The 24,559-nt window shown below is 35.5% G+C and overlaps 1 protein-coding gene across 3 annotated transcripts in view; it reads left to right on the top strand.

Annotated features, from left to right (window-relative positions):
- The window catches only part of LOC145674331 (cell adhesion molecule Dscam1-like), a 1,494,831-nt gene that overhangs the window by 400,473 nt on the left and 1,069,799 nt on the right, over positions 1 to 24,559 (top strand). For all 3 annotated transcript variants that reach the window (XM_081744257.1, XM_081744259.1, XM_081744258.1), the window contains exon 3: positions 5,653 to 5,830. In XM_081744257.1, coding sequence (XP_081600383.1) covers positions 5,653 to 5,830 — 178 coding nt within the window. The remainder of the gene's footprint in view (positions 1 to 5,652; positions 5,831 to 24,559) is intronic.

Below are 24,559 nucleotides of genomic sequence, written 5' to 3'. Positions count from 1 at the left end.
AAATCAAAACCACATAATGTCTCTGAATCACTTCATTCGCTTATAAGAGCATTCATCAGTGTACTGAGTACCTGAGGTTTCCTTCCAAAGGGTTTCTTTTTAACCCTTACCAAAGTAAACAGAGATACAAACACAAACATACCTAGGACAGTTAAAATTCCAAAGGCTCTCCCACCAGAAATTGAACCCGGAACTACACACACCAAAGGCGCACGCACTAGCTACTAGGCAAGCGGAGAAGGATAAAACTGACATAAACGCGTCTGCCGGGCTCTTTTGAGGACCTATAATTGAATTTTCAAGGCAGTGACATTCAAATCCGTTCCGAATTTTGTTGTTTGCTCTTTTATGCTTTGCTTTTCCATTCTACCATGGACACGAGAATTATGTTCGCTATTTTTCCTTACATTGGAAATGTTCTTTTACATATGGGTCATTCCATGTCAAATCACCTAGAGCACTGTGCTTCAATGTCTCAGATTCTCTTCTAAATTTTATCATACAAAAATACCAATGAATTGATGCTATTTTTCCGATTTTTTGGATGAGAAATGGGCCGGGTAGAATTTTTTGAAAACTGTGAATTTTGCTTCAATTTAACTTTTTGGCACTCATCATCATGGAATTAAATTACCATAACATCCTTATTTTTGAAGTTATTGGGCTCATCCAGATGTCAAATGAAAGCTTATTTTTTGTTCTTTTAGCAGATGTTAAGTAATCTTCCAAAAGGTTACACTGTCAAACATTAATGAACATACAAAGCAAATTATATGGTTTTTACAAATTGTGGCATTGCCTAAAAGTTACAACTATGAAACTTTCGAAACTTTTTTGTACATTCATCTTAATACGTACATAGTATGGTTAAAATATAAAGAGGGTGTTTTTTGTATTTTGTTAATTATTATTTTTTATGTACGAAAATATAGAGTTTTAAGTTTTGTTACAAATTGTGTCATTGCTTGTAAATTACAACTGTGAAACTCTTGAAACATTTTTTGTAGGGCCATTTTATCACATACATGATATGGTTAAAAAAATGAAATTATGTTTTTGGTATGTTTGTATTTATTATTTTTGTACGTCAGAGTGCAATTCATGAATCGCTCTTGGCCTTCTATATTCTACTGGCCAGAAAATAAAGAGTTTTGTTGGATACCTTTTGAAAATAGTATCTGGGAAGTTCCTACTCCATCTCTTACAAGCCATTCAGCCCGGACTTACGCAGCTGAAAGCAAAATTATAAGAAGACATCATATCATCAATGAAAAGAATCAGCTGTGAAATATAGGTCACAACATTTTGTATGTAAATCTTTGTAATTCTCAGATGTATTACTGGTATGTATGTTTATTGTTTTCATCTATTATTTCTTATTTCTGTTGATAGGGTTTTTAATAATCACTCAACCCCTTACATTGCTAGTTCTATATTTTCCATTAACAAAACCGTAAGATTATTACAAAAAAGTATCCCTTTTTCTTATTTAATCATACCTAGTAAATGAAAACTAATCCTATAAAAAGTTAAAAAATTGGATAGTTGTAAACGATGGTACAATTGGGAAAAATGTTGAAAGTCATAGCTAAAGTACGAAAATATATTATGGTAATACCAAAACTACACATTACACTAGTTCTATTTTAAAGCATACATAATATTTACTAAGATGATTATTTGAAAAAGTTTTAAAGTGTGACAGTTGTCACTTCAGGCTAAGGATGGACAAAATTTTCCGAAATCGAAAATTTCATTTTCCGGATTTTTTTCTTCCGAATTCCAGATTTTTTCCCAAATCGGAATTTTCTGAATTCCGAAATTTTCCGATTTTACTTTCCGGAATCCGGAAAGTAAAAACTCCGGAATTGGCCATCACTACTTCAGAGGAAAGGCATAATCTGTTAACAACAGTAAATCTGTATATTTCTGTACATTTAAAACATTATTAAAAATAATAATAATAATAATAATAATAATAATAATAATAATAATAACTGCAAAAATATCAAAAGCATACTTTTTATTTTTTAACCATAATATGTATGTGATAAAATTGTTCTATAAAAAGAAGCTTCAAGAGTGTCATAGTTGTAACACGAGTAATGACACAATTTGAAATAAAATTTAAAACTGTATATTTCCATACATATAAAATACCAAAAAAAAAAATAATAATTGCAAAAATACCAAAAGTACCCTTTCTATTTTTTAACCCTATCATGTATGCGATAAGATAATTCTATTTAAAAGGTTCAAAAATTTCACAGTTGTAACTTACGAGTAAGGACACAATTTGTAACAAAACTTAAAATTCTATGTAACCGTAAATAAAAAAAACAACATTAAAAAAATGCAAAAAACACCCTCTTTATATTTTAACCATACTATCTATGTGTTAAGATGAATGTACAAAAAAAATTCAAAGGTTTCATAGTTGTAACTTTTGAGCAACGGCACAATTTCTAAAAAACACTAACATTTGTTTGTATGCCCATTAATGTTTGACAGTGTAACTTTTTTCAAGGTTACTTAAGATATACTGGAAGAGTAAAGACTAAGCTTTCATTTGACACCTAGGGTAGCCCATTAACTTCAAAAATAAGGAAGTTACGGTAATTTTAGTTCCATGATGCTGAGTGCCGGAAAGTGAAAATGGCGCCAAATTCACATTTTTCAAAAATTTCTCCCAGGCCAATTTCTCATCCAAAAAATCGAAAAAAAAATATTTTAGCATAATTTTATTGCTATTAGTGTATGAAAATAAATTAAAGAGAATCTGAGACATTGAAGCACGTTCTTGTCTTAAAATTAGGTGATTTGACATGGAATGACCCATGTGGAAGTTTAGGTAACAAAACCGGCAGATACTTACATGGGTACATAGTTTTGAAATATTATTTCATAATATATTGCAATTCATGATGCTATTTTCTACACTTAATAACATTTCATCATGTCTTATTACACCTAAAATAAGAGAAAAAACGCATTTACACATTTTTCCCGACTGCAAAGGTTGGCTTGGGGGCTTGAACCTAGCATCTTTGGTTTACGTTTACCGCAGATACCCAAAGTTAGACTATATTTTTAGCCCAAAACCGCTATAATTAGAGCCCGGATTTCTATGCACAAACAAACCCCGAGATATGCATGCAAATATGCACGAAAAATTTTCTGCAGTAGTCAGGCCTTTAGTATGGTGCTAATCATACGCAGAAACGACTCTGAATAAGGACCAATATGTCCAAAATATCCCAGGTTAGTGTTGAGTCCATAGTATTGGAGTCCCTATGCCGATTGGTGACAGTCCAAATGACATTTAATCCCGAGTTGAATGAATAACGTATATGTCAGCTGGCACAGGAAATCACAGGGACAACGCCAAAGACGTTACTCATTATTATTCATTTTACTAAATTATTAACGTTTCACTAGAACACCGCCAAAGGCGTTGTTTGTCGTTTATTATACTCGATTCTTTGTTTTCTGACAAGAGAAACGCCAAAGATGTTGCTCTTCTTGATTTATTCGATCCAGTTCTTTATTTTTAAATAATGTGCATAGTGGTAAGCATTATTCTTCTCCTGCAATGCTTGGTATTTCAGCTAGAGTACTCTAAAATGATTATCATTCATTGTTGTTTGTATTTCTAAGCAGCGCTCAACTCTCACTTGGAAATGTGCGAAAACAAGTAGCACTATTGGGATAATTGATTGGTTAATTTATTTGTATATCCTTTGTCCAAAAAAGAGGTTAGATAGGACGAAACCTATACTTTAAAAGTGTATCTGAAAATGTGTTATCTCCTTACTGGTCTAGTAGCTAGCGAGTGTCTCCTTGGTGGCATAGCATTAACTGGTTCGCTGAACGGCATATGGCATCATTCATACCTATTGTTGTGTGCCATTGACGCCATTTGGCGTAAAGAGGTAGTTTTTATTGTAGACATTCTCTGCAAAGAGGTACGCAGGTATAGAGCTTTATACTCTGATGGCACACAGAGTTGGCCTGGTCATTCTCTGTAGTGTGTTTGGTTCGAAAGTATCATTTTGGGGTGTCTTTTTGCAATAGGTCCATATGAAATTTTTCTCTTATTTTGATGCGAGAAATCACCTCTTACAGTTTGTCGGTATAGTTCATTAACACCCTATATATACAAAATGCATTAGAAAATGCCTATGGCAACTAGTATGTAGTGTCAACCTTGATATGAAAAAAAAGAAATATCTTGTATGAACAAATTTCAGGTAATCCCAAGCTTACGTTATTTGTAATTATGATTTCTACACAATTTTCCGGATCCGTTGAACGTAATTGTCAGCATTAGACTAATTTGTAAATTCTGCAGTTTTGTTCATTCGCCAAATTGGTTAAACGGACCACATTCAGATCATGTGACTCTTTTTCCTATTCTAATCACTTCAAATAACGATTCCAAGTCAAACGGAGGGCACTTTTTTTTTCACACGAGACAAGATCATACAGATTAAAGTAGAACTTGTACCACGGTAATGCTTTATCTATAAATATCAATCACTGAACATAGCAACGTTTATTTCAAAAATAAAAATAATTATGCTTATTATTTTCAAATAAACATTGTTTGTTCACTGATTTGTATTTGTAGTTACGTTATTTAATATAGTAAAGCTATTATGAACCTCTTAATCACCATAATGTGTTCAAAATGTGATTGTCTCATTAGGTATCGAATCCTGGTCCAAAGAAATACACAGTAGCAAGTATGCTTCACAAATAGTATTTGTTTGATCGCGAGAAAGGACTGAATCGTGAATAAGTATCGATTGTATATCTCACTTTCAAATTTAAGGAGATGAACAGCGTTGGAGATTTATTTTAGACAAGCCAGTTATTAGCAATAGCTCAATTCTTTGCTTCATACAATTTAGAATTTGGAGGTCAACTAGAAATAAATCTTCAAAATGCATTTACAAAGCTCATACCAATCAACAGGACAAGGTTAGGGAAAGCTTATAGAAACGAAGTACTGCTTCATTAGTCTTGGTTTTGCATGAAATATTGCTTGTGCTAAGCAGCTGTTAATTGTCATTTGTAAACAAAAGCACTGCTGAAATCGAGAACAGTTCTATATTTTCTTGACAATATTTTGGAAGGAAGTATTCTGTTGTCGACATTTTTAATTTTGATAATATGCTATGCAACTGATGAAGAAACTAACGGGAATCCCTCGTTTTTGGCTCCGCAAATGCTAATACCGTCTATGGTGGTTTGCACTTAACGTTAAGCTGTAAGTCAACGTTTCGTATAGTCTAGGTGCTGTAAGGAACTTGAACCTAATTAATAATCTACAGTATATGTTGTTTTGGTGCTGGATTTACCTTAGACAAATGTGTTTTGTAATTCAAGTAAAAATTCATGCACACAATACCAATTTAATATTCAAACATGCATTCTTTTCATTTTAACGTGTGAACCTTACCCCTAGCTTTGAACATATTGTTAGAAACATCGGAACTTATACACGCGAGCATACTTTCTTTCATATTCATACAAACAAACATACCGATGACAAGAAAAAGTGTTTTTCTAAGCTAAATTGAGTATTACTTATATTTAGTTCACTTACGTATTACACCACCATGTATAATATCTTACTTTTTCTTTCAGGAGCGATTGCTCTTCTGAGCGTTCAAGGCCCTGTGTTTCTTCTGGAACCGCCGTCGAAGCTTGCCTTTTCAAATACTACTGGGTCACAAGTTAGTTGCTCAGCACACGGATCACCACCTCCTGAGGTCACATGGTTACATGAGGATGGGTCACCAGTTACTGCGGTACCTGGCCTGAGGTAGGTACCGTAAAAGTATTTGTTTGGACAAGAACAAACAAGTGTTTGTTATTACAGTTATTAATATTTGGAAAAATGTCTTTAGTATTTTGGTTGTTGAAGAATTGCTACAACGAGGAAGTGTAAAGCTTTGTAAAACATGCCATGAGTACAAAATGAACCACAATATTCAACGTGGTCGAAAATTCATCTGATGTCATAAAACTAGAAAACAGAAAGGGTGTTATCAATTGCGTTACATTTCAGTAAGAAACTAATAATTAACTACACAACTCATAAAATATCCATGGACTACCGATCGGGAAATTCCACTGATAGCAATAAGCGTGGTGTGGCGTGCAGAAAGAATCAAGCTAACAAACGTTTCCCATGTACTGAGAAGAGTGTATATCAGACATCTATCGGTCTTTAAGGTGCTGAAAGATTTTCCCTATATTTAGGAGGTGTTACACAAATTTTCTATTTATACAACCCTCCAAGGAGACATATCGAGTTTTGAATTAGTAGCGTAGCAATGGACATATCTGATGGGTTCTTGTCTTTCAGATAAAAAAAAATTTCTAACAGGGCGCACCTCTGCTGCTAAAAGAATGTTGTTGTTATTCCTTGTGCACGGTATGCGTTCTTAACTTGTGGCTAGTTGTTAACGATTTTCCCCATGTTTTCTTTTTACTAATCCCTTTATGTTATAGTAGCCTTTGTCATAGGTATTCTCTCGCTATTGTCAGGTCACTTGCCGTAACGGATAAGCATCCATGATAAGCAGCCAGGAAAATAACGATCTTTTTATTAACTTTTTCCATCACCATGCCCCAAGAACCTTTTTCAAACTATCTACCAATGACAAAATTTGGGTGCCAATCCCTAAGGTTCTCTGGAAACTCACACCTACAGAGTTCATAACTCTTACAGGTCGTATTTTCAATATCAGTGCCGAACTCTGTACACAAATTAGTCAACTGTTAACCTCACTGCTGTGTTAACAGCAACGCTATAGGCAGAAAAGAAATAACAAAGGTGTTTCGTTTTTTGTACAAGATATGATTCATAAATTATGCATACCTTACCCATTAAACATTATTTTCGTGTTATTTTTACTTTTGCTACAAAGTTTATATCCACTTTTCATGGCGCTTCATGATATTAAGTCCCAGTGAAGAGGAAACTTCTAACTCAGAAACTTCTAACTGCATCAAGTCTCAGTGATGCAATTTTACCGAAATGTTACAGAATAACTATTATCTATTTTGTGCAAATTTGAAAATTTTCACTTGTGTCCTTCCTGATATATTTGGTGGTGAAAATGCATGATTTTCGAAAATTCGCAATGTTTAAAAATTCCCAAAAGAATAAGTATACGGTTTTCAGATATGAAGGGCGCTGTCTGCTATCTAGTCTCTATGTAGACAAAAATGAAGACGAGTCCCATTTATTTTGTTTCAAAATGTACATTTCAAAACGGCCATTTCTAGGTTTAAACTGCAACGTTCAGAGCTTTTTCCTTCAATGTTCCGAAGTACGTCTCAATGTGCACAGAACACAGAATGTTGTCCATTCCATTAACTTTCATATGGTTTTGGTTTGAACTCAATCCGCCTTATGCAGAGTCGTTTTGGCATATGATTAGACGCATACTAAAAGCCAGACTACTGCAGGAAACATACGTTAGTCGAACTCTTTAATATGGCACTAATCACGCTTCAAAACGACTCTGCATGAGGCCCAATATCTTTAAAACCTAAAAAGTTACTGCGTTTAACGAAATCCTCTGGAAAGTTCAAAATACGCTCACTCGCCTATACAAAATGTCCGCTACGACAAAACCTGCGCGGTTGAAAAATAAACGAATACCCGATTTGAACTCCCTGAATGGGGTACAAACTTAGGTAAAAATTAATAAAAAAAAACTAAATTTTGTCAGCAACCATCATTGGTTGATTTCATTTGGATTGCCCCATCTAAAATTGTTATTTTATCCCTATCATTTCTAACACCTTCTGGTTGTTTTTATATGTGTTATAGTAATACTTCGAAAATGTTTCTATTTTAAGAATAATTAATCATGTTTGTTAGGATATATTATGAGTGCCTCTTCTCCAGTTTATGTCGATTACCCCAAAATTAGGTTCATGCGTTTCCGCGAAACAATTCCTACTGTTAAATTTACTCTATAGTTTAGACAAGAGAGATTTGCGATAGAGTGATCTTGATCACAAGCGCATCACCAAAGTTTTAGGGTGCAAAATAAAGATACAATATTTATATAATATGTAAATGAAATTCACGCTTCGAACATAGCTGGAACTTGGTTCTGGTAAGGTAAACAATTGACAAAGGTTATTGACCTCATTGAGAGGTAACTACATCATATAATGATATGGTTAATTCTAAGACTTAGGTATATCGAGAGAGGTACGTAGGACCATTCTTTTAAATTTGTGAGTTGTGATAAACATAATTTAGTATGAGGCTCGAAGTTTGAAACAATACTTTGAACATTAGTCACAACTCACAGTCTAAGATCATTGGTGGTGGTTGATTTTTATCTTGTGATTTTAGAAATCTGATAGGTAACCTTATTGAATCTTATAGACGAAAGGCAATACATGCTACAACACTTTGAAATTTAATCACAACTCACTCTCTAAGGTGATGTAATTTGATTGGTTAATCACTAGCAAAGTTATTGTTGATGCAATTTGATTGGCTGATCACTATCTTTCATGCAATCTGATTGGTCGATCACTATCTTCCGTGCAATCTGATTTGCTGATAATTATATCAAGTCTTTGCTGCATTCAGTTTTAAGTTTTTAAAAAAAAACATTTATTGATTACTGTTTAAAAATCTTGATTTGAACACTTTCGTTCAACATGTTGCATTCACTGATAAATATGATCAAAACCGTGTATCTCTTAATCGAATACTTAAAAAAAAAAAAAAAAAAAAAAACTGGATAAAGTTTGACAGTTAACCGTAAAACGTGAAATTATTTTAGATGAAATTTTTGGTTTGAATTTTTTTTCGTTTCAAATTTTTTATTTTTTTTCAAAATTTTCTTTGAAATTTTTTTTTATTTTTTTTGTCTGAAATAGGTCATTAACCTTCGAAATTTAAATATTTGGCCTTAAGGAGGACACCGAAATTTACAATGGGTCCTAGAGAACGCTTACCGAATTTTATTTGGTAAATCCCAAATTAATTAAATGGTCCTATGTACCCCAAAAAATAAAAAGGAAACATCAAAGTATAAATGAAATTACCCCTGTACACATCCATCCGTATCAAATGGTTCATATACATTTTGACAATATGTTACCCATGAAAGGGAACTTGATTTATAATGGTATTTATTAGGGGACTATACTAGTATACCAAATTGGGCAATTTCCAAATTTTAAGGGGTGAGTCAATGCACCTCTCTTAAATTCTCAATGTACCTATATCTTAAGAAATAAAATAGACCTCTGTACACGTCCATATAATCATATAAGGTATTAAGACTTTATCATATGGAATAAATTGGATCAATAACCGAACACATGGTCGTACTAATTTTTATCATTTTTTTAACCGTAAAAGGGAACGAGATGGATCACCGAAGTTTATAACTAGCGATACATATTAGAGTCATATATTATATCAAAGTTTTAAATCGGAGAATTTCCAAAATTTAAGGGTGGGCCAATGTACCTCTACCAAAATTTTAAGATGACAGCATCGATTTACCTATATCTTAAGAAATATAATAGACTCCTGTGCATGCCCACATAGTCACATAAGGTAATAAGACCTCATCAAAATGAATAAAATGGGTCAATAACCTCCGAAATTTGAAATTTGACAATATGTTATCCATGAAAGAAAACGAAATGAACCACCCAAATTTATGGTGATACATATTAAGGTCCTATAGTAGTATATTAAATGTTTAAATTGGGCAATATCCCAAATATAAGATAATAAAACCTCATCAAAGAGGGTCAATAACCTCCGAAACTTGATTGTTTGGTAATTTTTTACCCATAAAAGGGAACGTGGTGGACCATCCAAATTTATAGTTGTACATATTGAGGTCCTGTACTATGATACCGAATGCTTATATTGGACAATTTCTAAAACTGATGGGGTGAGCCAAGGTACACCTCCCAAATTTTTAAAGGGGTGCATCAATATACATATATCTTATGATAGGAAATGGACCCCTATACATAACCATATAACCAAATAAGGTAATAGAACATCATCCAAGGGGATAAATTGGGCCAAAAACCGAACACGTGGTACAACGTATTGCTTACGTTTATATTTTGGCAATTTTTTACCCATGAAAGGGAAAAAGGTGGACCACCCAAATTTATCATGATACATATTAAGGTCCTGTACTATGATACCGAATGCTTAAATTGGTGAATTTCCAAAATTCGAAGGGGTGGGTCAATGTACCACTCCCAAAATTTTAAAGGGGTGCACCAATGTACCTATGTCTTATGATAGGAAATGGATCCCCATACTTGACCATATAACCATATAAGGTAATAGAACCTCATCCAAGGGGATACATTGGGCCAAAAACCGAACACGTGGTACATCATATTGCTTACGTTCATATACTTGGCAATTTTGTGCCCCTAAAAGGGAACGAGGTGGACCACCCAAATTTATAGTAATCTATATTGGGGTCCCATACTATTATACCAAAGGTTTAAATTGGTCAATTTCCAAAATTTAAGTGGTGGGCAAAGATACCCCTCCCAAAAATTTAAAGGGTTGCATGAATATACCCATGTCTTATGAAAGGCAATGAACCCCTGTATACGCCTATATAACCATGTCTGGTAATTAAACCTCATCAAAGGGGATAAATTAGGTCGAAAGAACCCGAAATTTAACTTTTTGGCAATTTTTTTACCCATGAAAGGGAACGACATAGACCCCGAGATACTGATAGAGGTACATACCATGGTCCTAGGCTACCACACCAAATTTTTAGGTTTGGCAATTTTCAAAATTTAAGGGTGGTGGTCCTGTGTACCCCAGCCAAAATTTAGGGGATGGGCCAAGATACCCCTGCCAAAATCTAGAGGGAGTGGTCCTAAGTACCCCTAGGTCATTGACCTGGGCCAAGGTCATTGACCTTTGACCTATGACGTCACAAAGCTCGGGTCAAAGTTTAAAGTGAGACCAAGTCAGGCCCTTACTACTCTCCCGCATTAAAGTTATGATGACAATCTTTGTGTCATTAGTTGTTGCTTAGATATTTCAGCTGTTTTTCTCCTGCACTAAAATTGTAATGGCAGCCTTTGTTTCATTAGCTGTTGCTTAGATATTTCAGCTATTTTTCTCCCCCTCTAAAATTATAATGATACACTTTGTGTCATTATTCGCTGCATGGATGTTGTAATTATAGGTTTTTTTTCTGGTTCACTAAATTGTAACTAATAACGTTGCGTCATTATTTATTGTTTAAGTCTTACAATTATTGTTTCTTTCCCTGTAATTTAAATGACATATTTTGAGCCTTAATTTGATGTTTAATATGTTCAATTATTTTGCTCTTTTACTAACATAATAATGAGTCACGTCGTATCATTATTTACTGTTTCAATTGTTCTATTCTTGTGCTCTTTCACCAATATTATACTGAAACATTTTCTATTGGATGTTAAAATTACTTTTGTTTTCCACTATCAGAAGTTTCATTCTCCTCTTCCTCTAAAATTTTAATTGCAAACTTTGCGTCATTATTTAATATTTAGATATTTCAATTATTTTCTCCCCAAGTAAAATAATAATGACGCATGTCTTGACATTAGTTGCTGTGTTGATGTTTCAATTATTTTCCTGAAAGGTGTTTCAGTTTGCTTCTCACACTAGAATTTTAAAGATGTCATTTACGTCCTTAGTTGCTGTTTAGACGGTTATATTACTTTTTATTTTCCATTAAAATTGTAATGATGAACTTGGCGTCATTTACCCTTGTCGTAACTTCTTGATGGCATTATGGGTTACAATCGTAATATATAAAAAATATGAGGGCACGGCGGCTCAGTGGTAATGCGTTTACCTCTGGTGCGGAGGGTCCGTGGTTCGATTCTTGGCCAAGTAAGTTTGTGGACATCATGCTCGTGGGTTTTCTTGGGGTACTCCTGTTCCCTTCCACATTCTCATTCTGTCAATTTCTTTCTATCATCATCCACTTGCTTTAGTCATTGTTTTCCTTTGCTTAATAGGCATAACCGTTGCACGTTAGACTGAAAGATTTCATTTTTTATTTCATTTGATATCAAAATATGCAAATTGGCGTGAATAAATTCAAGCTGGCTGTTATAACTAATACGGAGAGCACGACAGGGAGTTGGAAGTGGATTTTGAAGAAAAAATGTGTAGTTTTAATTTGAAAAATGACGTTATCCAATGTTGACATCAAATTACATGTATCCTAGATACCCATGCCTAAAGAAACAAATAGACAATTTTGTTGATTGTCTACTTGTTTCTTAGACACTCACTCCCATTTAATCAGAACGGTAATCTTATTGTCTTACCCATCATGTGGGAGCTAGGTGAATGGTTAAAATTAACATATTTTACTCACCATAATGTGTAAATGGTGTTGTCAGAACGTTAACATACTTGTACGAGAGATAAACACCTGCAAGGAAACATTCAAAGACAAACTGATTGGTTATTTACTTATCTCTTGGCCATTTGTCTGCGTGTTATCACTGAAAAACCTATTATCGGCTTGGAAATTATCTGAGAATGAGGTGTATGCTTAAAGTCAACATAGTTTATTTTCTGCACTGATTTGCAAACTGTTACTGCTGTAGTACTGTAGTTTGGGTTGATTAATTTCTATTTACGTCAAATTAGCAGTGAAGCTTCATAGGCCGAAACCTACACTTTAAAGTGAGATCTAATCTATTGTACGTCGTACGTTAAATTTACGACCTCCTCCACCGAAGACAGTGCAAAAGCCAGAAAACCTGTGGGAAGGAGTGCATAGGTATGTGTCCGTATTTTGAGTTTGCCTCCCGTTTTCAGCACCACGACTATGTAAACTTTGAATTTATATATGTATATGAAATTCAAATGACATGAACTTTCATACAAAATCGAATCCATGCAATAACCGAAAACTTTAATCGCATAACCACTGATGCGTTAACTCATGTAATATTACGTTTTTCAGTGTTGAACTGTCATTTTAAGATGTCCTATTATTAAGTTAGTTGAGTCGGTACCTCACGCTGTCTTCCAACAACTACTACTGCATTCACGACTCAAATATTTCATTTCAAGAAGGATTTGGTGTTTGTAAATATTGTTATGGTAAGGTTTATAAGCAAGAAACATAAAAGGTATTAGTATATTGCTTGATGATATAGATTTAAAGGAAACATTTACAAACATTTTCTTCAAGAGGAAAGCGGTAGAAATTCAGATCGCCTATTTCTCTTGGAAAAGTAATGCGAAAACTGCCTGTTTAAAGTTGAAAGCGCGCTCATTGAAATTCATGAGGTTTGGAACGACTCTTTTGGCTGGAAACATGGTTGGACGGTCACAACAGAGCTCTGGCGAAAACTGAAACAAACATACATTAACACCACTCCCACATCAATCACTGTTTCCGAAGTCCTTTTGTTCTCTATCAACAGTGGCGTTACATACACCGCTCTCCGGAGATTCTGAATGGACTCTTTTCAATTCATTGACTAAAATAAAAAAGAACGCATACTAGATCTGGTTGTGGACTCCTCTCTTGGAAATGGAGTTTCTAACAAACTTTCAGGTTTGAGTTGTTTTTTCCATCAACATAAGACTAGATTGTCCATGTTTACATTGCTGAAAAATGCTTAGTAACAAAAGCTTGCTATGACAATGAAGAACTTGGATTTGCCATGGAAAGGAACTAAATGTTTGGTGAAGAAATGGGTGAAACTAACACAGATCAATACTTGACAGAGCGTGAAACAAAGTTACTAAATTTACAAAGTACAGAATGTTCATGAAGCAACAGAAAGTGCACTAACATGAATAGATTGAGCAGTTTCGCTGTTTATACTGAACCGATGTGGATGATCTTTAAAATAAAAAAATAAAGTAACTAGGCAAACTCTGGTAAGGACAATGAAAAGGATCACTCAAAACTTCCTCAGTGCATATAACTCATGAAATATGAATACCCAAAGTTAAAGTCGCCGTTACCCGTTAATATATTAACGGATTGACTTTAGTAATGACAGAGATAATCGTTCTATATTTATTACAAAAAACGCTTTTGCGCAGGGGATATTCTGCGTAGAACGGACAGATGAACGGATGCACTAGCATTAAATTTTATAACGCTACTAGCGTGATCCTAATGAATAAAAAAAAACAGATTAGCGTATTAAACTTTTCGATAATATATCTTATATTAAATCACGACATATGCCACATTATGGGGCTATGAACGAAATGTACTGATCACTTGAAACATTATTACCATCCGCTACTTTTGGAACGAGGTACCTGTGTTGACTTAAGAGTCAAAGAACAAAGAAAGATATCTCACCAGACAATGACAGGGGTCTCACTCGATCCGTCAGTGTGGTGTTTCTACGTAGAATAGGAAAGACCAACGATATACCAGAGTTTTGGAGGGGCCAGATGGTTGTGGCCACACAACTGGGATCGAGAATCTAAAGATTGCAGAACAACGGCGAAACCAACACCAAACGACAAGGTGTGGGGTGGCCATATCTCATTTAAGATGTCGGACATTGTAAACTATCAAAGTTAATACAAAGTGTGGCACAATTAAATATCTCTCTCAGCAGCCGACGTCCTACACGTGTTCCAATGTTGACTGGACTGAACTCATCGACTTCCTAAGTAGAATTTGTAAAAACTAAGTAAGTTGTGTGTGAAGATGCGGTACGCCATCCTTCCTATCACCTACTGAGGCCTAATTGCTTCCACGCCAAACTGCATTGCTACCTTTATGCTGGTCAAAGAGGTACATACCAGCTTTAGGTAGTTGGTCATAATATTTTGGCTGGGCAGTGTATTTATTGAATATAAAGAAAATCTCATAAGTCATTTTTTGACAAAATCGTGCGAAAATGTCACCCTGAAGAGTAAACTACGGATTACAGATTTTTCATGATCATTTATGCTATACTCTATGCTTGTTAATACAATATATATTCATAATATATATTTTTTTTAAAAAAAAAAAGATGCCTGTGTCATTTCTAAGAACATTCGCAAATCAACTTATCCCAAAAGAGTAAACTATCTCTCCCAGTTTCAGAAAAAAATATATAAATTTTAATTAAATAATAAATCGTGAAGTACAAACATAATTATTATAGCGTTTTTGCTAAAACAGAATATATATATGACCCACTGACCCACTTTCACATATCGTAGAGCGATGAAATTTTACATGTTCAATCCTGTGTACCAATATAGGTCATGCAGTAATGTACAACTTCTAACTCTGCACCATTGTTGTGTCATAGGTCCGAACCTGAAGTAAGGTGTAGCGGTTAAAAATCCATTAGTGCACCTCAGAAATTAACGTTTTAACATCGCAGAAATACATGCCTGAAGGAAATGAATTCATGTTTCGGAAGAGGTGGAATAAACATGGTATACGGTTAAGTGAAAACGCGAACTATGACGGATTTCATACCCAGAGTCTTGCATCCTTATGGCCAAGATTCGGGCAGTGAACGGGTGCGTTGTTTTCCAGGAGGCTGCGTTGTTTTCCACCTTTTATCAGCGCGCCACGCTCTGGAATTTCAAGAATCCCGAAACGCAGGAAGCACTGAGGCATAGTATATCCTGGTAACTGTGGTAACCTTTGCCTGGAAAACAAGTAGTAATAATACCCCAGTCCGATACCAAATGAACGTGATCATCACTTCGGTCGCTCAGAGTTGAACACAAACTTCGTTTGGTTGTGGTACTTCGGCAAGCTGCCATTGGTTTGATTAAGTTTTCCCTGGTTTTCTTCACTCCCACCAGGTGAAGGCCATGATGGTTCCTTCTAGAAAGCCAGGGACAATTCCTTCCCAAATCCTAGACCTACCCCGGAGATGGAGGTCCGAACCCTTCCTTGAGTCGTTCCTTTCATAAATACATACATGAAAACCTATTCAAGCCGATGACTGCGTGCCGACGTACCACCACCAAAGGAAGTTCGTGTTCAACTCTGAGCTACCAAAGTGATGATCCCGTTTATTTGGGATCAGCATGGGGTATTGCTACTTGCTTTCCAGGAAAAGGGTACCACAATTACCAGGATACACTATGCCACACTATGCGTTGCGAGATTCTGCGAGATTCTGTGAAATCACCAAAACAACAATTTCGCATGTCACAAAATTGAGTATAATTTCATGTAATAAGAATGTAAACCAAGAGATGGCAGCATGGTACAGTTTACACTTGAGTGGCATGCGTTTTCGTTCACGTGGGGAATCAACAGATGGCAGAATATGCATAATTTCGTCACTACTGCACGGGACGTATACGTGTACGTCGAACGACTTCTATAACCACTATGAGTATCCGTACACGTGTACGTCGAACCGACTTGAGCGGTTAATATGCAGTTCAGAGGAGTAGTATGGGAAAGTGAGTTTAGGTTGTGAGTACCTTTGTTTGCCTTTTTCCCATCGTAACAGGTCAATATTCCATTCATACATAGAAGTCATGTTAGACTAGTTCTAGAGCTAGATTCTTACAGCAATAAAAGCTGAAGTGAAAGATCAAAGTCTGAAAATTCATGTAAATACGTTCTTTTGTCCTGGGTTTGATGTTTGTTATTATTGTTCCTTTTTTCGAACTTAAAGAAGGGAGTAGCAATATATGGAATATTGCCTGAAGTCTTGAAATCAATTCTACGAAATTGTTTTCTATTACACTTGGTATGCATTAAACTATACTTTAGAGCAAAACGAAATGTAATTTAATGCATGATAAAAGTTTAATCCTTGCACTTTTAACGTACGTTCTATCGTGTTTGAATTTCAAGTAAAACTTGAGCTGCAATTTCTTCGTCAAGTATTGCATTGTATTTTTTTTTTTTTTTTTTTTTGTTAAGCTTCTTTCTAAGGTGATAAATTTTTCGAGGAAAATTGATCTTAATTTAATTCCATGACAAGACGAAAAAAGGACAGAAGAAAGAGGGGAATTTACACGGATTTTAAAAATGAAATACATCTAGACCAAATGAGCTGACGCGCTCACTTAGCCCAGCCATAAATCTCATCTGTGTCTTCTTAGACCTTCCCTATAGGCTATCTTTTCTCACCGATAGAAGCGCTAGTAACTTTGCAAGCAAGTTCATAAAAGGCTTCTTTGGGCGGCATAATTCAAGCAAGTTAATTACAAGTTGCTGTTGGGGCAAAAGAAAGAAACAAAATATTGTTCTCAAGAGATCTAACAGTATCTATCTCATGATGCTAAAATATCTATCTCACACCCCCTGGTGGCGAAAAAAGTGGTAATAACGGAAGTTTAGAAGTGATTTCGAGGCGAAGATGAGCTTCGTATTTCATTAAGTCTGTGGCTTCCCACTTCTATGAATCACAAGACAGTGCACGATATGAAATGTCATGAATTGGAGATTAAATTCGTAGCGAGTAGTTCTATGTTTGAGTTTCTGTTCTGTTGAATGAGGTTGCAATTATCGTTTTAAAGTCACTGCGAACAAATAGTGTCGTTTTCAAGAGATGCAATACTAAAATTTATTGTGGGTTCTACGCCTCACTGCCCCCAGCAATACAGCACATGAACGAGAGAATGGACGTAGATGAATGTTTCAATTCTTGCACTGCAATAGGTCTTTCTCTTCTTGACTCGAATCTCATAGCCAGCTATTCTGACGGTTTCCTCAATCGCATCAGAAAAATGTGTTGGAATGGAATCTTCAGTGAATAGGTCCTGACCTACTTATTTCCAAAAATTATTTTATTGATTTATTATATAAATAGTTTTAAATTTATAAAAAAAAACACTGGTATCATAAAATACATACAGGGTGCTCTAAGACTAATGATCCGTTTTAGGTTAAACCATTTTTATGGATATAAAAGTGCAGAGTATACTAGAACACACCATATGTCGAAGCATATCGAGGCTGTGTCGCCAACCTCTGTGGTGTATTTTGGGATATATTTTCAGGTAAATGCTAGTTTTGTTCTCTTATTTACAGGTAATCTGAAAATAGTTGATCACACAGGATAGCACAGAAAAGCACACAGAAAATCACGAATTAAAACTTACCAAATTAATTGAGAAAAAAGAAATGATTTTCCACAAACCCGTTACTTCGTTTTATAATCGGCAGAGTTCAGAGATTATGCGTCATTGAATTGATTGGATTGAAATTGATGTTAGCGTCTCCTTCAGCAACGAGGCTATATGAGACGTTGACCTATAGTTTAACATCGGATGCGACCACATGAGCGCCTGTCGGAAATCGAACCTGGCTCTTCCACGTCAAAAGCGCCTCCGCTATCCACGTAACCAAGAGTGAATTCCTTATGAGCACTGGAGCATTTCTGAAATTTAAAATGTCGATACTTTTAAAATTACGTCATCTTCGTCTTTCTGTATATGAAATTAAGAGAAGTTGACTATACTTTCAAAACGAAGTATTATCAATTACGTTGCAGTGCGTAGCGTTTACGCTGACAATTAAAACAAATAATAATAAAAATAATAATAATAATAATAATAATAATAATAATAATAATAATAATAATAATAATAATAATAATAATAATAATAATAAAAGTAACTTTCAATGAGGGAAAATTCTGCAATCCAAAGAAGGCTAAGGAATAGTAAACCTAAGCACACGAAAATTGTTCAGACTGAAAGACACAGACACAACCAAGATTCGAGCACTGGAGGGAATTTTCAAAAGGGAATATACTAGCCGTGTCTCTTCTGGGATTTACGGATTCTTTCTTTTCTTTATCCTTTCGTGCACACTCGTGTCTCATTTTCTCTCGTTTTCTTGAATCAAATTTATCTCCGTAGATTCCTCAAGTACTTTCGATCTCTCAGAAGATGGAGAGTATGAAACTCGAGTGGTTTTGCGATTGAAGAACTTGTCTTCAAAACTCAAGACCTCAATGGTTTTGGATGGAAATTTCGTTTACAATTCACTTGCAGCAACTCTACATAGAAGAGAAGTGAGAGTTTCAGAATACCATTTTCACTTGCACAAATTACTTGGCAAGTATTCATGTGAAAGAGTTCTTGCACAGATAGACGAGAAGTTTAATGGTTCCTTATACAGGGAGTCCATAAAGTCCTGCAACAAAGTAAAACTCTATAACTTGGAAACTACGTAATGTGTTAACATATACTTTTTGGTGTACTTACAGAAAGGTTCAAAGTTTTGTTTCAGCTAGTTAAGGTTTATCGCCAAACGTCCAATTGTGCACCATTCACGTCCAAACACCCTTGCAGTCTTTTTGGGAAGCCAAGAATTGCGTGTTGGCGGTGCTCGTCTGGAATGTTCAAAATCACATAAGTTATTTTGTTCTTGAAATCGTGCAGATTAGCTGGCTTCTGCGAATACACCTTGGTCTTTACGTGTCCCCACAGCCAGTAATCACAAGGTGACAAATCTGGTGATCTTGCAGGCCAAGGTGTGGGTCCTCTTCGGCCAATCCATCTCTCCTTAAATTCTTCGTTAGGAAACTGTCGAACTTGAAGGGCATAGTGCGGCGGTGCCCCATCCTGTTGCATGTGGACCTTATTAAGGATGCCTAACCTAGTAAGTTTTGGCAAAAGGAATGTCTGTAGCATGTTCAGATAATTGCTACAATTTACCGTCTCTTCCTCGAAGAAAGAAAGGCCGATAATGTGGTCAATTAAAACAGCACACCACACCTTGTCTTTGGGACTACCCCGCTTGTGCTCCTCGAATTCACCTGGGTTTTTCACCCCAAATTAGACAGTTGCGCCTTTTCCCGACACATGAAATGTGGCTTCATCTGAAAACAGAAATCGTGACAAAAGGTCACCATCTTCTTATAAACGGGTAAGAATTGACTCACAGGATTCCATTCTCATGTCTTTCTCTATCAGCTCGTGCACAAATTTTAACTTGTAGGGCCGGACCTACAAATTCTTGCGTACGATCTTGTGTAACGTTGACTTCGGTATTCCCAGTTCCAATGACCTACGTTTAAGAGACTTCATTGGACTCCTGGCTACGCTGTCCTGCAACGTGTGAATCACATCGTCACTCGTTCCTGGCCTTCCACTGCGTGGTAAATCTGGCACATTTCCCGGTTCTTTGAACTTCTCGTACCACCTCTTAATACTTGTTCCTGCTGGGGGTGTTTCACATATGTTGTTTGGAACTTTCTCTGCACTAAAACGCAAGATTTTAATTCCGCAAACCACAAAACACATTTTGCCTTTTCTTTAATAGACGCCATCTTAAGTCACGTGATTACCAGCGCAAATATCATCGAGCATTGTGGCCAGAACAAAGCTTGAAGCTTCCCTTCTTCCAACCACAAAAATTTGTGCACTTAAACGTAACGGTTTCCAAGTTATAGAGTTTTACTTTCCTGCAATTGTTTATGGACTCCCTGTATACAAATCTAAACTTCCACAGAGTTTGAGGATATAAATAATTAACAAAAGAGTGAAGGAAGCTAAACAGCTGGGAGTGTTAAATAGTAACGCTACAATTAAGAGAGAATGCTATGTATCTTACTATTTCTAATTTCTAATAAGTTAGTTGTTAATTCAAGTCACAAATATTGACGAAAACCTCGAAGATAAGTGAACTTATCGCAATCAGAACATTCTTCGTGAGCCCATACGTTAAACTAAAGACATGCATCCCGCTCCCTTGCCCACGCATCGTCAGAATATTAACCTCTTAAGAGGGAGAAGGAGTGAGCCATAGCGGCCGGAATATTGGTGTTCAATTTAACATGGGATCTCAACCATTTTTTAGGGAAATCATGGTTTCATTTCGTTCTTTCGCAAAAATGTCTCAATAGCTCACTCAACATGATGCATCTCATTTTAAAGGTGCAATTTGAACTCTGTGCGTGATATTTTCTTCTTATAAATACAGATAATTATAATCCAAATTCCCATAAGAAAATGATCAAAAATAGAGGGAAAAGTCTTCTTTTTTTTACAGTAAGGAAAAGAAGTAAAAACTTCGGACTTTTTTGAGAATGGAGTACTATCTGTGTATTTGTGCGCTACTGTACTATTTTTTCGCTGTTTCCAAATGCATCCATTACACAATCGATGAGAAATTATATCCTTCATTATTGAATCTACAGAAATCAGAAATCAGATTTTTTTGTGTTCACGTACTTGGCCGTCTAACTGCTAGATGGCACTATAGTCATTTCTCATCCCACTTTCCTTCTCAGCGGGAGCCAGTCCTTTTGAAAACATACTTTGAACTTCTTAACAGGGGCGGGAGGAAGGAAATCATTGTGAAGAACGGGAACTTCAAACACGAGGAATGGCAAAATTTATGACCTCTTTAGTTGAAGGTTTCTGTTTCAGCAGTACAGTGTATTTCTAGATGGTTTCTATGAGAAGAAGTAATTTAGGAAGTCAACTTTTCGACAAATATTTGTGAAGGAGAAGCCGAACCAAAGTCTTCGTTTAAGTATTCCAAGAAAGAAATGAAAACTTCCTGCAGGACTGAGAATATACATGCAAGAGAAAAGATAAGATACATTATTATAATCTTTAGGGTAGATTAATCCCCGAAATATTCTTTGTTTACTTGTCAAAAAAAGTCAAGAATAATATAGAGCTCTTTCATCAGCTTCCATCATACAATACTAGACACACACATATTATATACAAGGCCGGCCTTAGGTGGTGCGGAGCCCGATTGGGAATATTTTGTGGGGCACCGGGTTTATAACTAATTTGCACCAAGGTCTGTAGAGCCTATATATATATATATATATATATATATATATATATATATATATATATATAGTCTAACTCAAATGTCAATACAGACAGTGAATGAATTTTTAAAATACATGTTTCACCCTTGTGCTTCGCAATTTTTAAAGAAGGTTCTGTACCAGTATTTCATAGTTTTCATCTCTTACAAGTAATCTTATCGATGTCTAGTTTCTTGACCAACTTAGCAGAGAAGTGTAGAATATCAAGAAACGAGCGTAAGCAAAATTTAAAGTGCTTCTGTCCATAAAGATGGCCGCAGTGGCGAAAAACCTGACTGACCAGAACAAGCCATAACAATGGGTTTTACATTTGAAAATTTCGTTTTATTTGTAAAACGAGTAAACGGATGAAAACCAAAACCACATTAACCGACACCGGGGAAAGTAGACATCTATTTGAGGGTATGCTTATCATGGCTGCTATCTTGTATCTAACTTAAGTTCTATTTTCTTTTTAATAGGAAGGCGGTCACATGTAATATCTAATTGGGCTAGACGTTTACGAGAAATACAGTGGTATAGTCTATGTTTCCATAAGTTTATATTTGTAAGACATACTGAAATACACATTGATATACATTTGTTGGTTCAAAGATTCCGTAACAGCTGTATCTTTTTGAAAACAATTGAAGTCAGGGAAACCTAATGTTCGCTAGTGAGAACATCGTAGGTAGCTACTTATGAAAGGTATAATCAGCTTGAAATCGTAATCGACTGTAGACAAAATGAAATGGTGATGAGAGGATTACAAACTTCAAGGAACTGATTGCAGATGAATGACATATTTTCCATTGGATTCTTCTAGTTAGAACACAAACCTTCATAAGCAGCCACCTATTCACTAGTATAAATTCGCTTTTCCTGGCCAGTTTTCAAAAGAAAAAAAATCCACGGGATTTTTCGCAGGAGAGGGCAAAGTTTGTCTTATGGTTTTGAATTGTTAGTATAAATATAATAAGAGAAAGGATATGCAAATAGCTCGCACTGAGGCTGATTTATTTGATACCATCTCGGTAGTATCACATGACGTAATCAGTAAAAACGCCAGGAACTTTTACTTAGTAGGGTGTTCAAAATAAAAAGGGAGTGCACCCAGAATAATGATATATATATTTTACACAAACTCAAAGAAAACAATATTTTTACGCCCAGAGATGTGTGTAAGGAAATTTAGGGGAGTGTTAAGGTGTGCAAGATACTCCCTAGACATAATATATATTTTTACAACAGAAGTTATAAACATAAAAAAACCCAAAGAAACTACTGCAGCATTAAATTCAGAAAATATTTGCTTATGCCCGGAAACTTAATATAAACTATTCATTTACTTGTTAGGGAGATGCAATACCTTCCCTTGTGGAGTCCATGGATATATCTGTATTGTAATATGCTGTTGTGTGTACTTGATAACCGAGAGTAACAGAACAGATTCACTTGAATGGGGGGCCTCGCGAACATAATGGCATGTATTAGGAGCATAATTTAGTCATAGGGACCACAACACACTTGTTTGCTTTGGGCCTAATATACTATTAAAACGGTACTGGAGAGTAGATTAGACTGGACAATAGAGTAGACGATTCTAGCGCTGGGCCCGATTGGGAGCAATTGGTCCAAGGTCGGCCTTGATATATATACCACATGCAGGGGAAAAGAAGAAAAAGGAGGAGTGCCATTTGCTTTGACGGCATTTCAGCAACAACCCCATCTGTTGCCAAAATAAGGAAACACTTTGTACTGCAGGAGAAACTGAGGAAGGCTGATATATTTGATTTGTCAACGTCACTTGAGTCCCACCGACTCTTAAGGTTAAAGCCCGAGAATACTCGGATGTTTAATTTTGTCCAAAATATAAAATCCCGAGTATATTCGTGTTAACTACTGTTTACACGTGTATGTTTCAGAATGACGATTACCCTCGTTTTCCTATGTTTCTGTGTATTTACGACAGATAAAGCTGTTGAAGTTGTTGTATACGTATTTTTCTGTAGATGTCACTGTAATATCTCAACCTTCCGGTTTGCTTTCATCTGCAGTAGTGGTTGTGATAAAACAAATTCAGGTGCTTCCGTTTTCTTCCGCGTTTCTATATGGCATTCCTCTTTGGTTTTAAGTGTGAGTATTTTGATTTTCACTAGTTCCATAGGTAATTTTGTTCCCTTTAGCGTGAGAGTGAGCATACTCAGAGTTTTATTTTATGGAATTTTCATATGCTTGTATATCATTATTTGTCAACAATCAGTACTTTCATCACCATTTATAGTGATCTATGATTATTTCAACTGAGTAATAACAGAATACATTAAAATCGAAACCTCTTTCTGTTCAAAATTTATATGTTAAGAGATTAATTACCGCGAAAGGATAACTCCAAATTGTTATCAGGTGATTAAGAATATTGTCTTGGTATCTCCCTCCTCATTGTAATCTTGGAGTTCTATAGAATGAAAGAGAAGAGGATGTCTTATACGTATTAAATAAAGCGGTCCATAGTCCGCTCCGATAGACAAACATTATTTTGTGTCGTACACTAATAAGTTCTTAAAACAACACGAACCATTTTCCATTGCATTGAAACTTAACATTAATTCCCTACTTTCAAAATTGAATTTCTCCCACTAAAGTATAAAGGTAACTAAGAAAGTTCTGTCGCTTATTGTGGAGGTCTGTGTTTCATTGCCCCATCACACCGTGACTTGAATGCGAATGCAGATAAGGCGAAGATAGTTGTTGGTGTGGGTATATC

This window comes from Thermobia domestica, chromosome 17 (genome assembly GCF_964235325.1).
Source record: "Thermobia domestica chromosome 17, izTheDome1.hap1.1, whole genome shotgun sequence".
Classification (NCBI taxonomy): domain Eukaryota; kingdom Metazoa; phylum Arthropoda; class Insecta; order Zygentoma; family Lepismatidae; genus Thermobia; species Thermobia domestica.
Note: the sequence above shows the minus strand (reverse complement) of the source record. Positions and strands in the feature narration are given on the sequence as shown.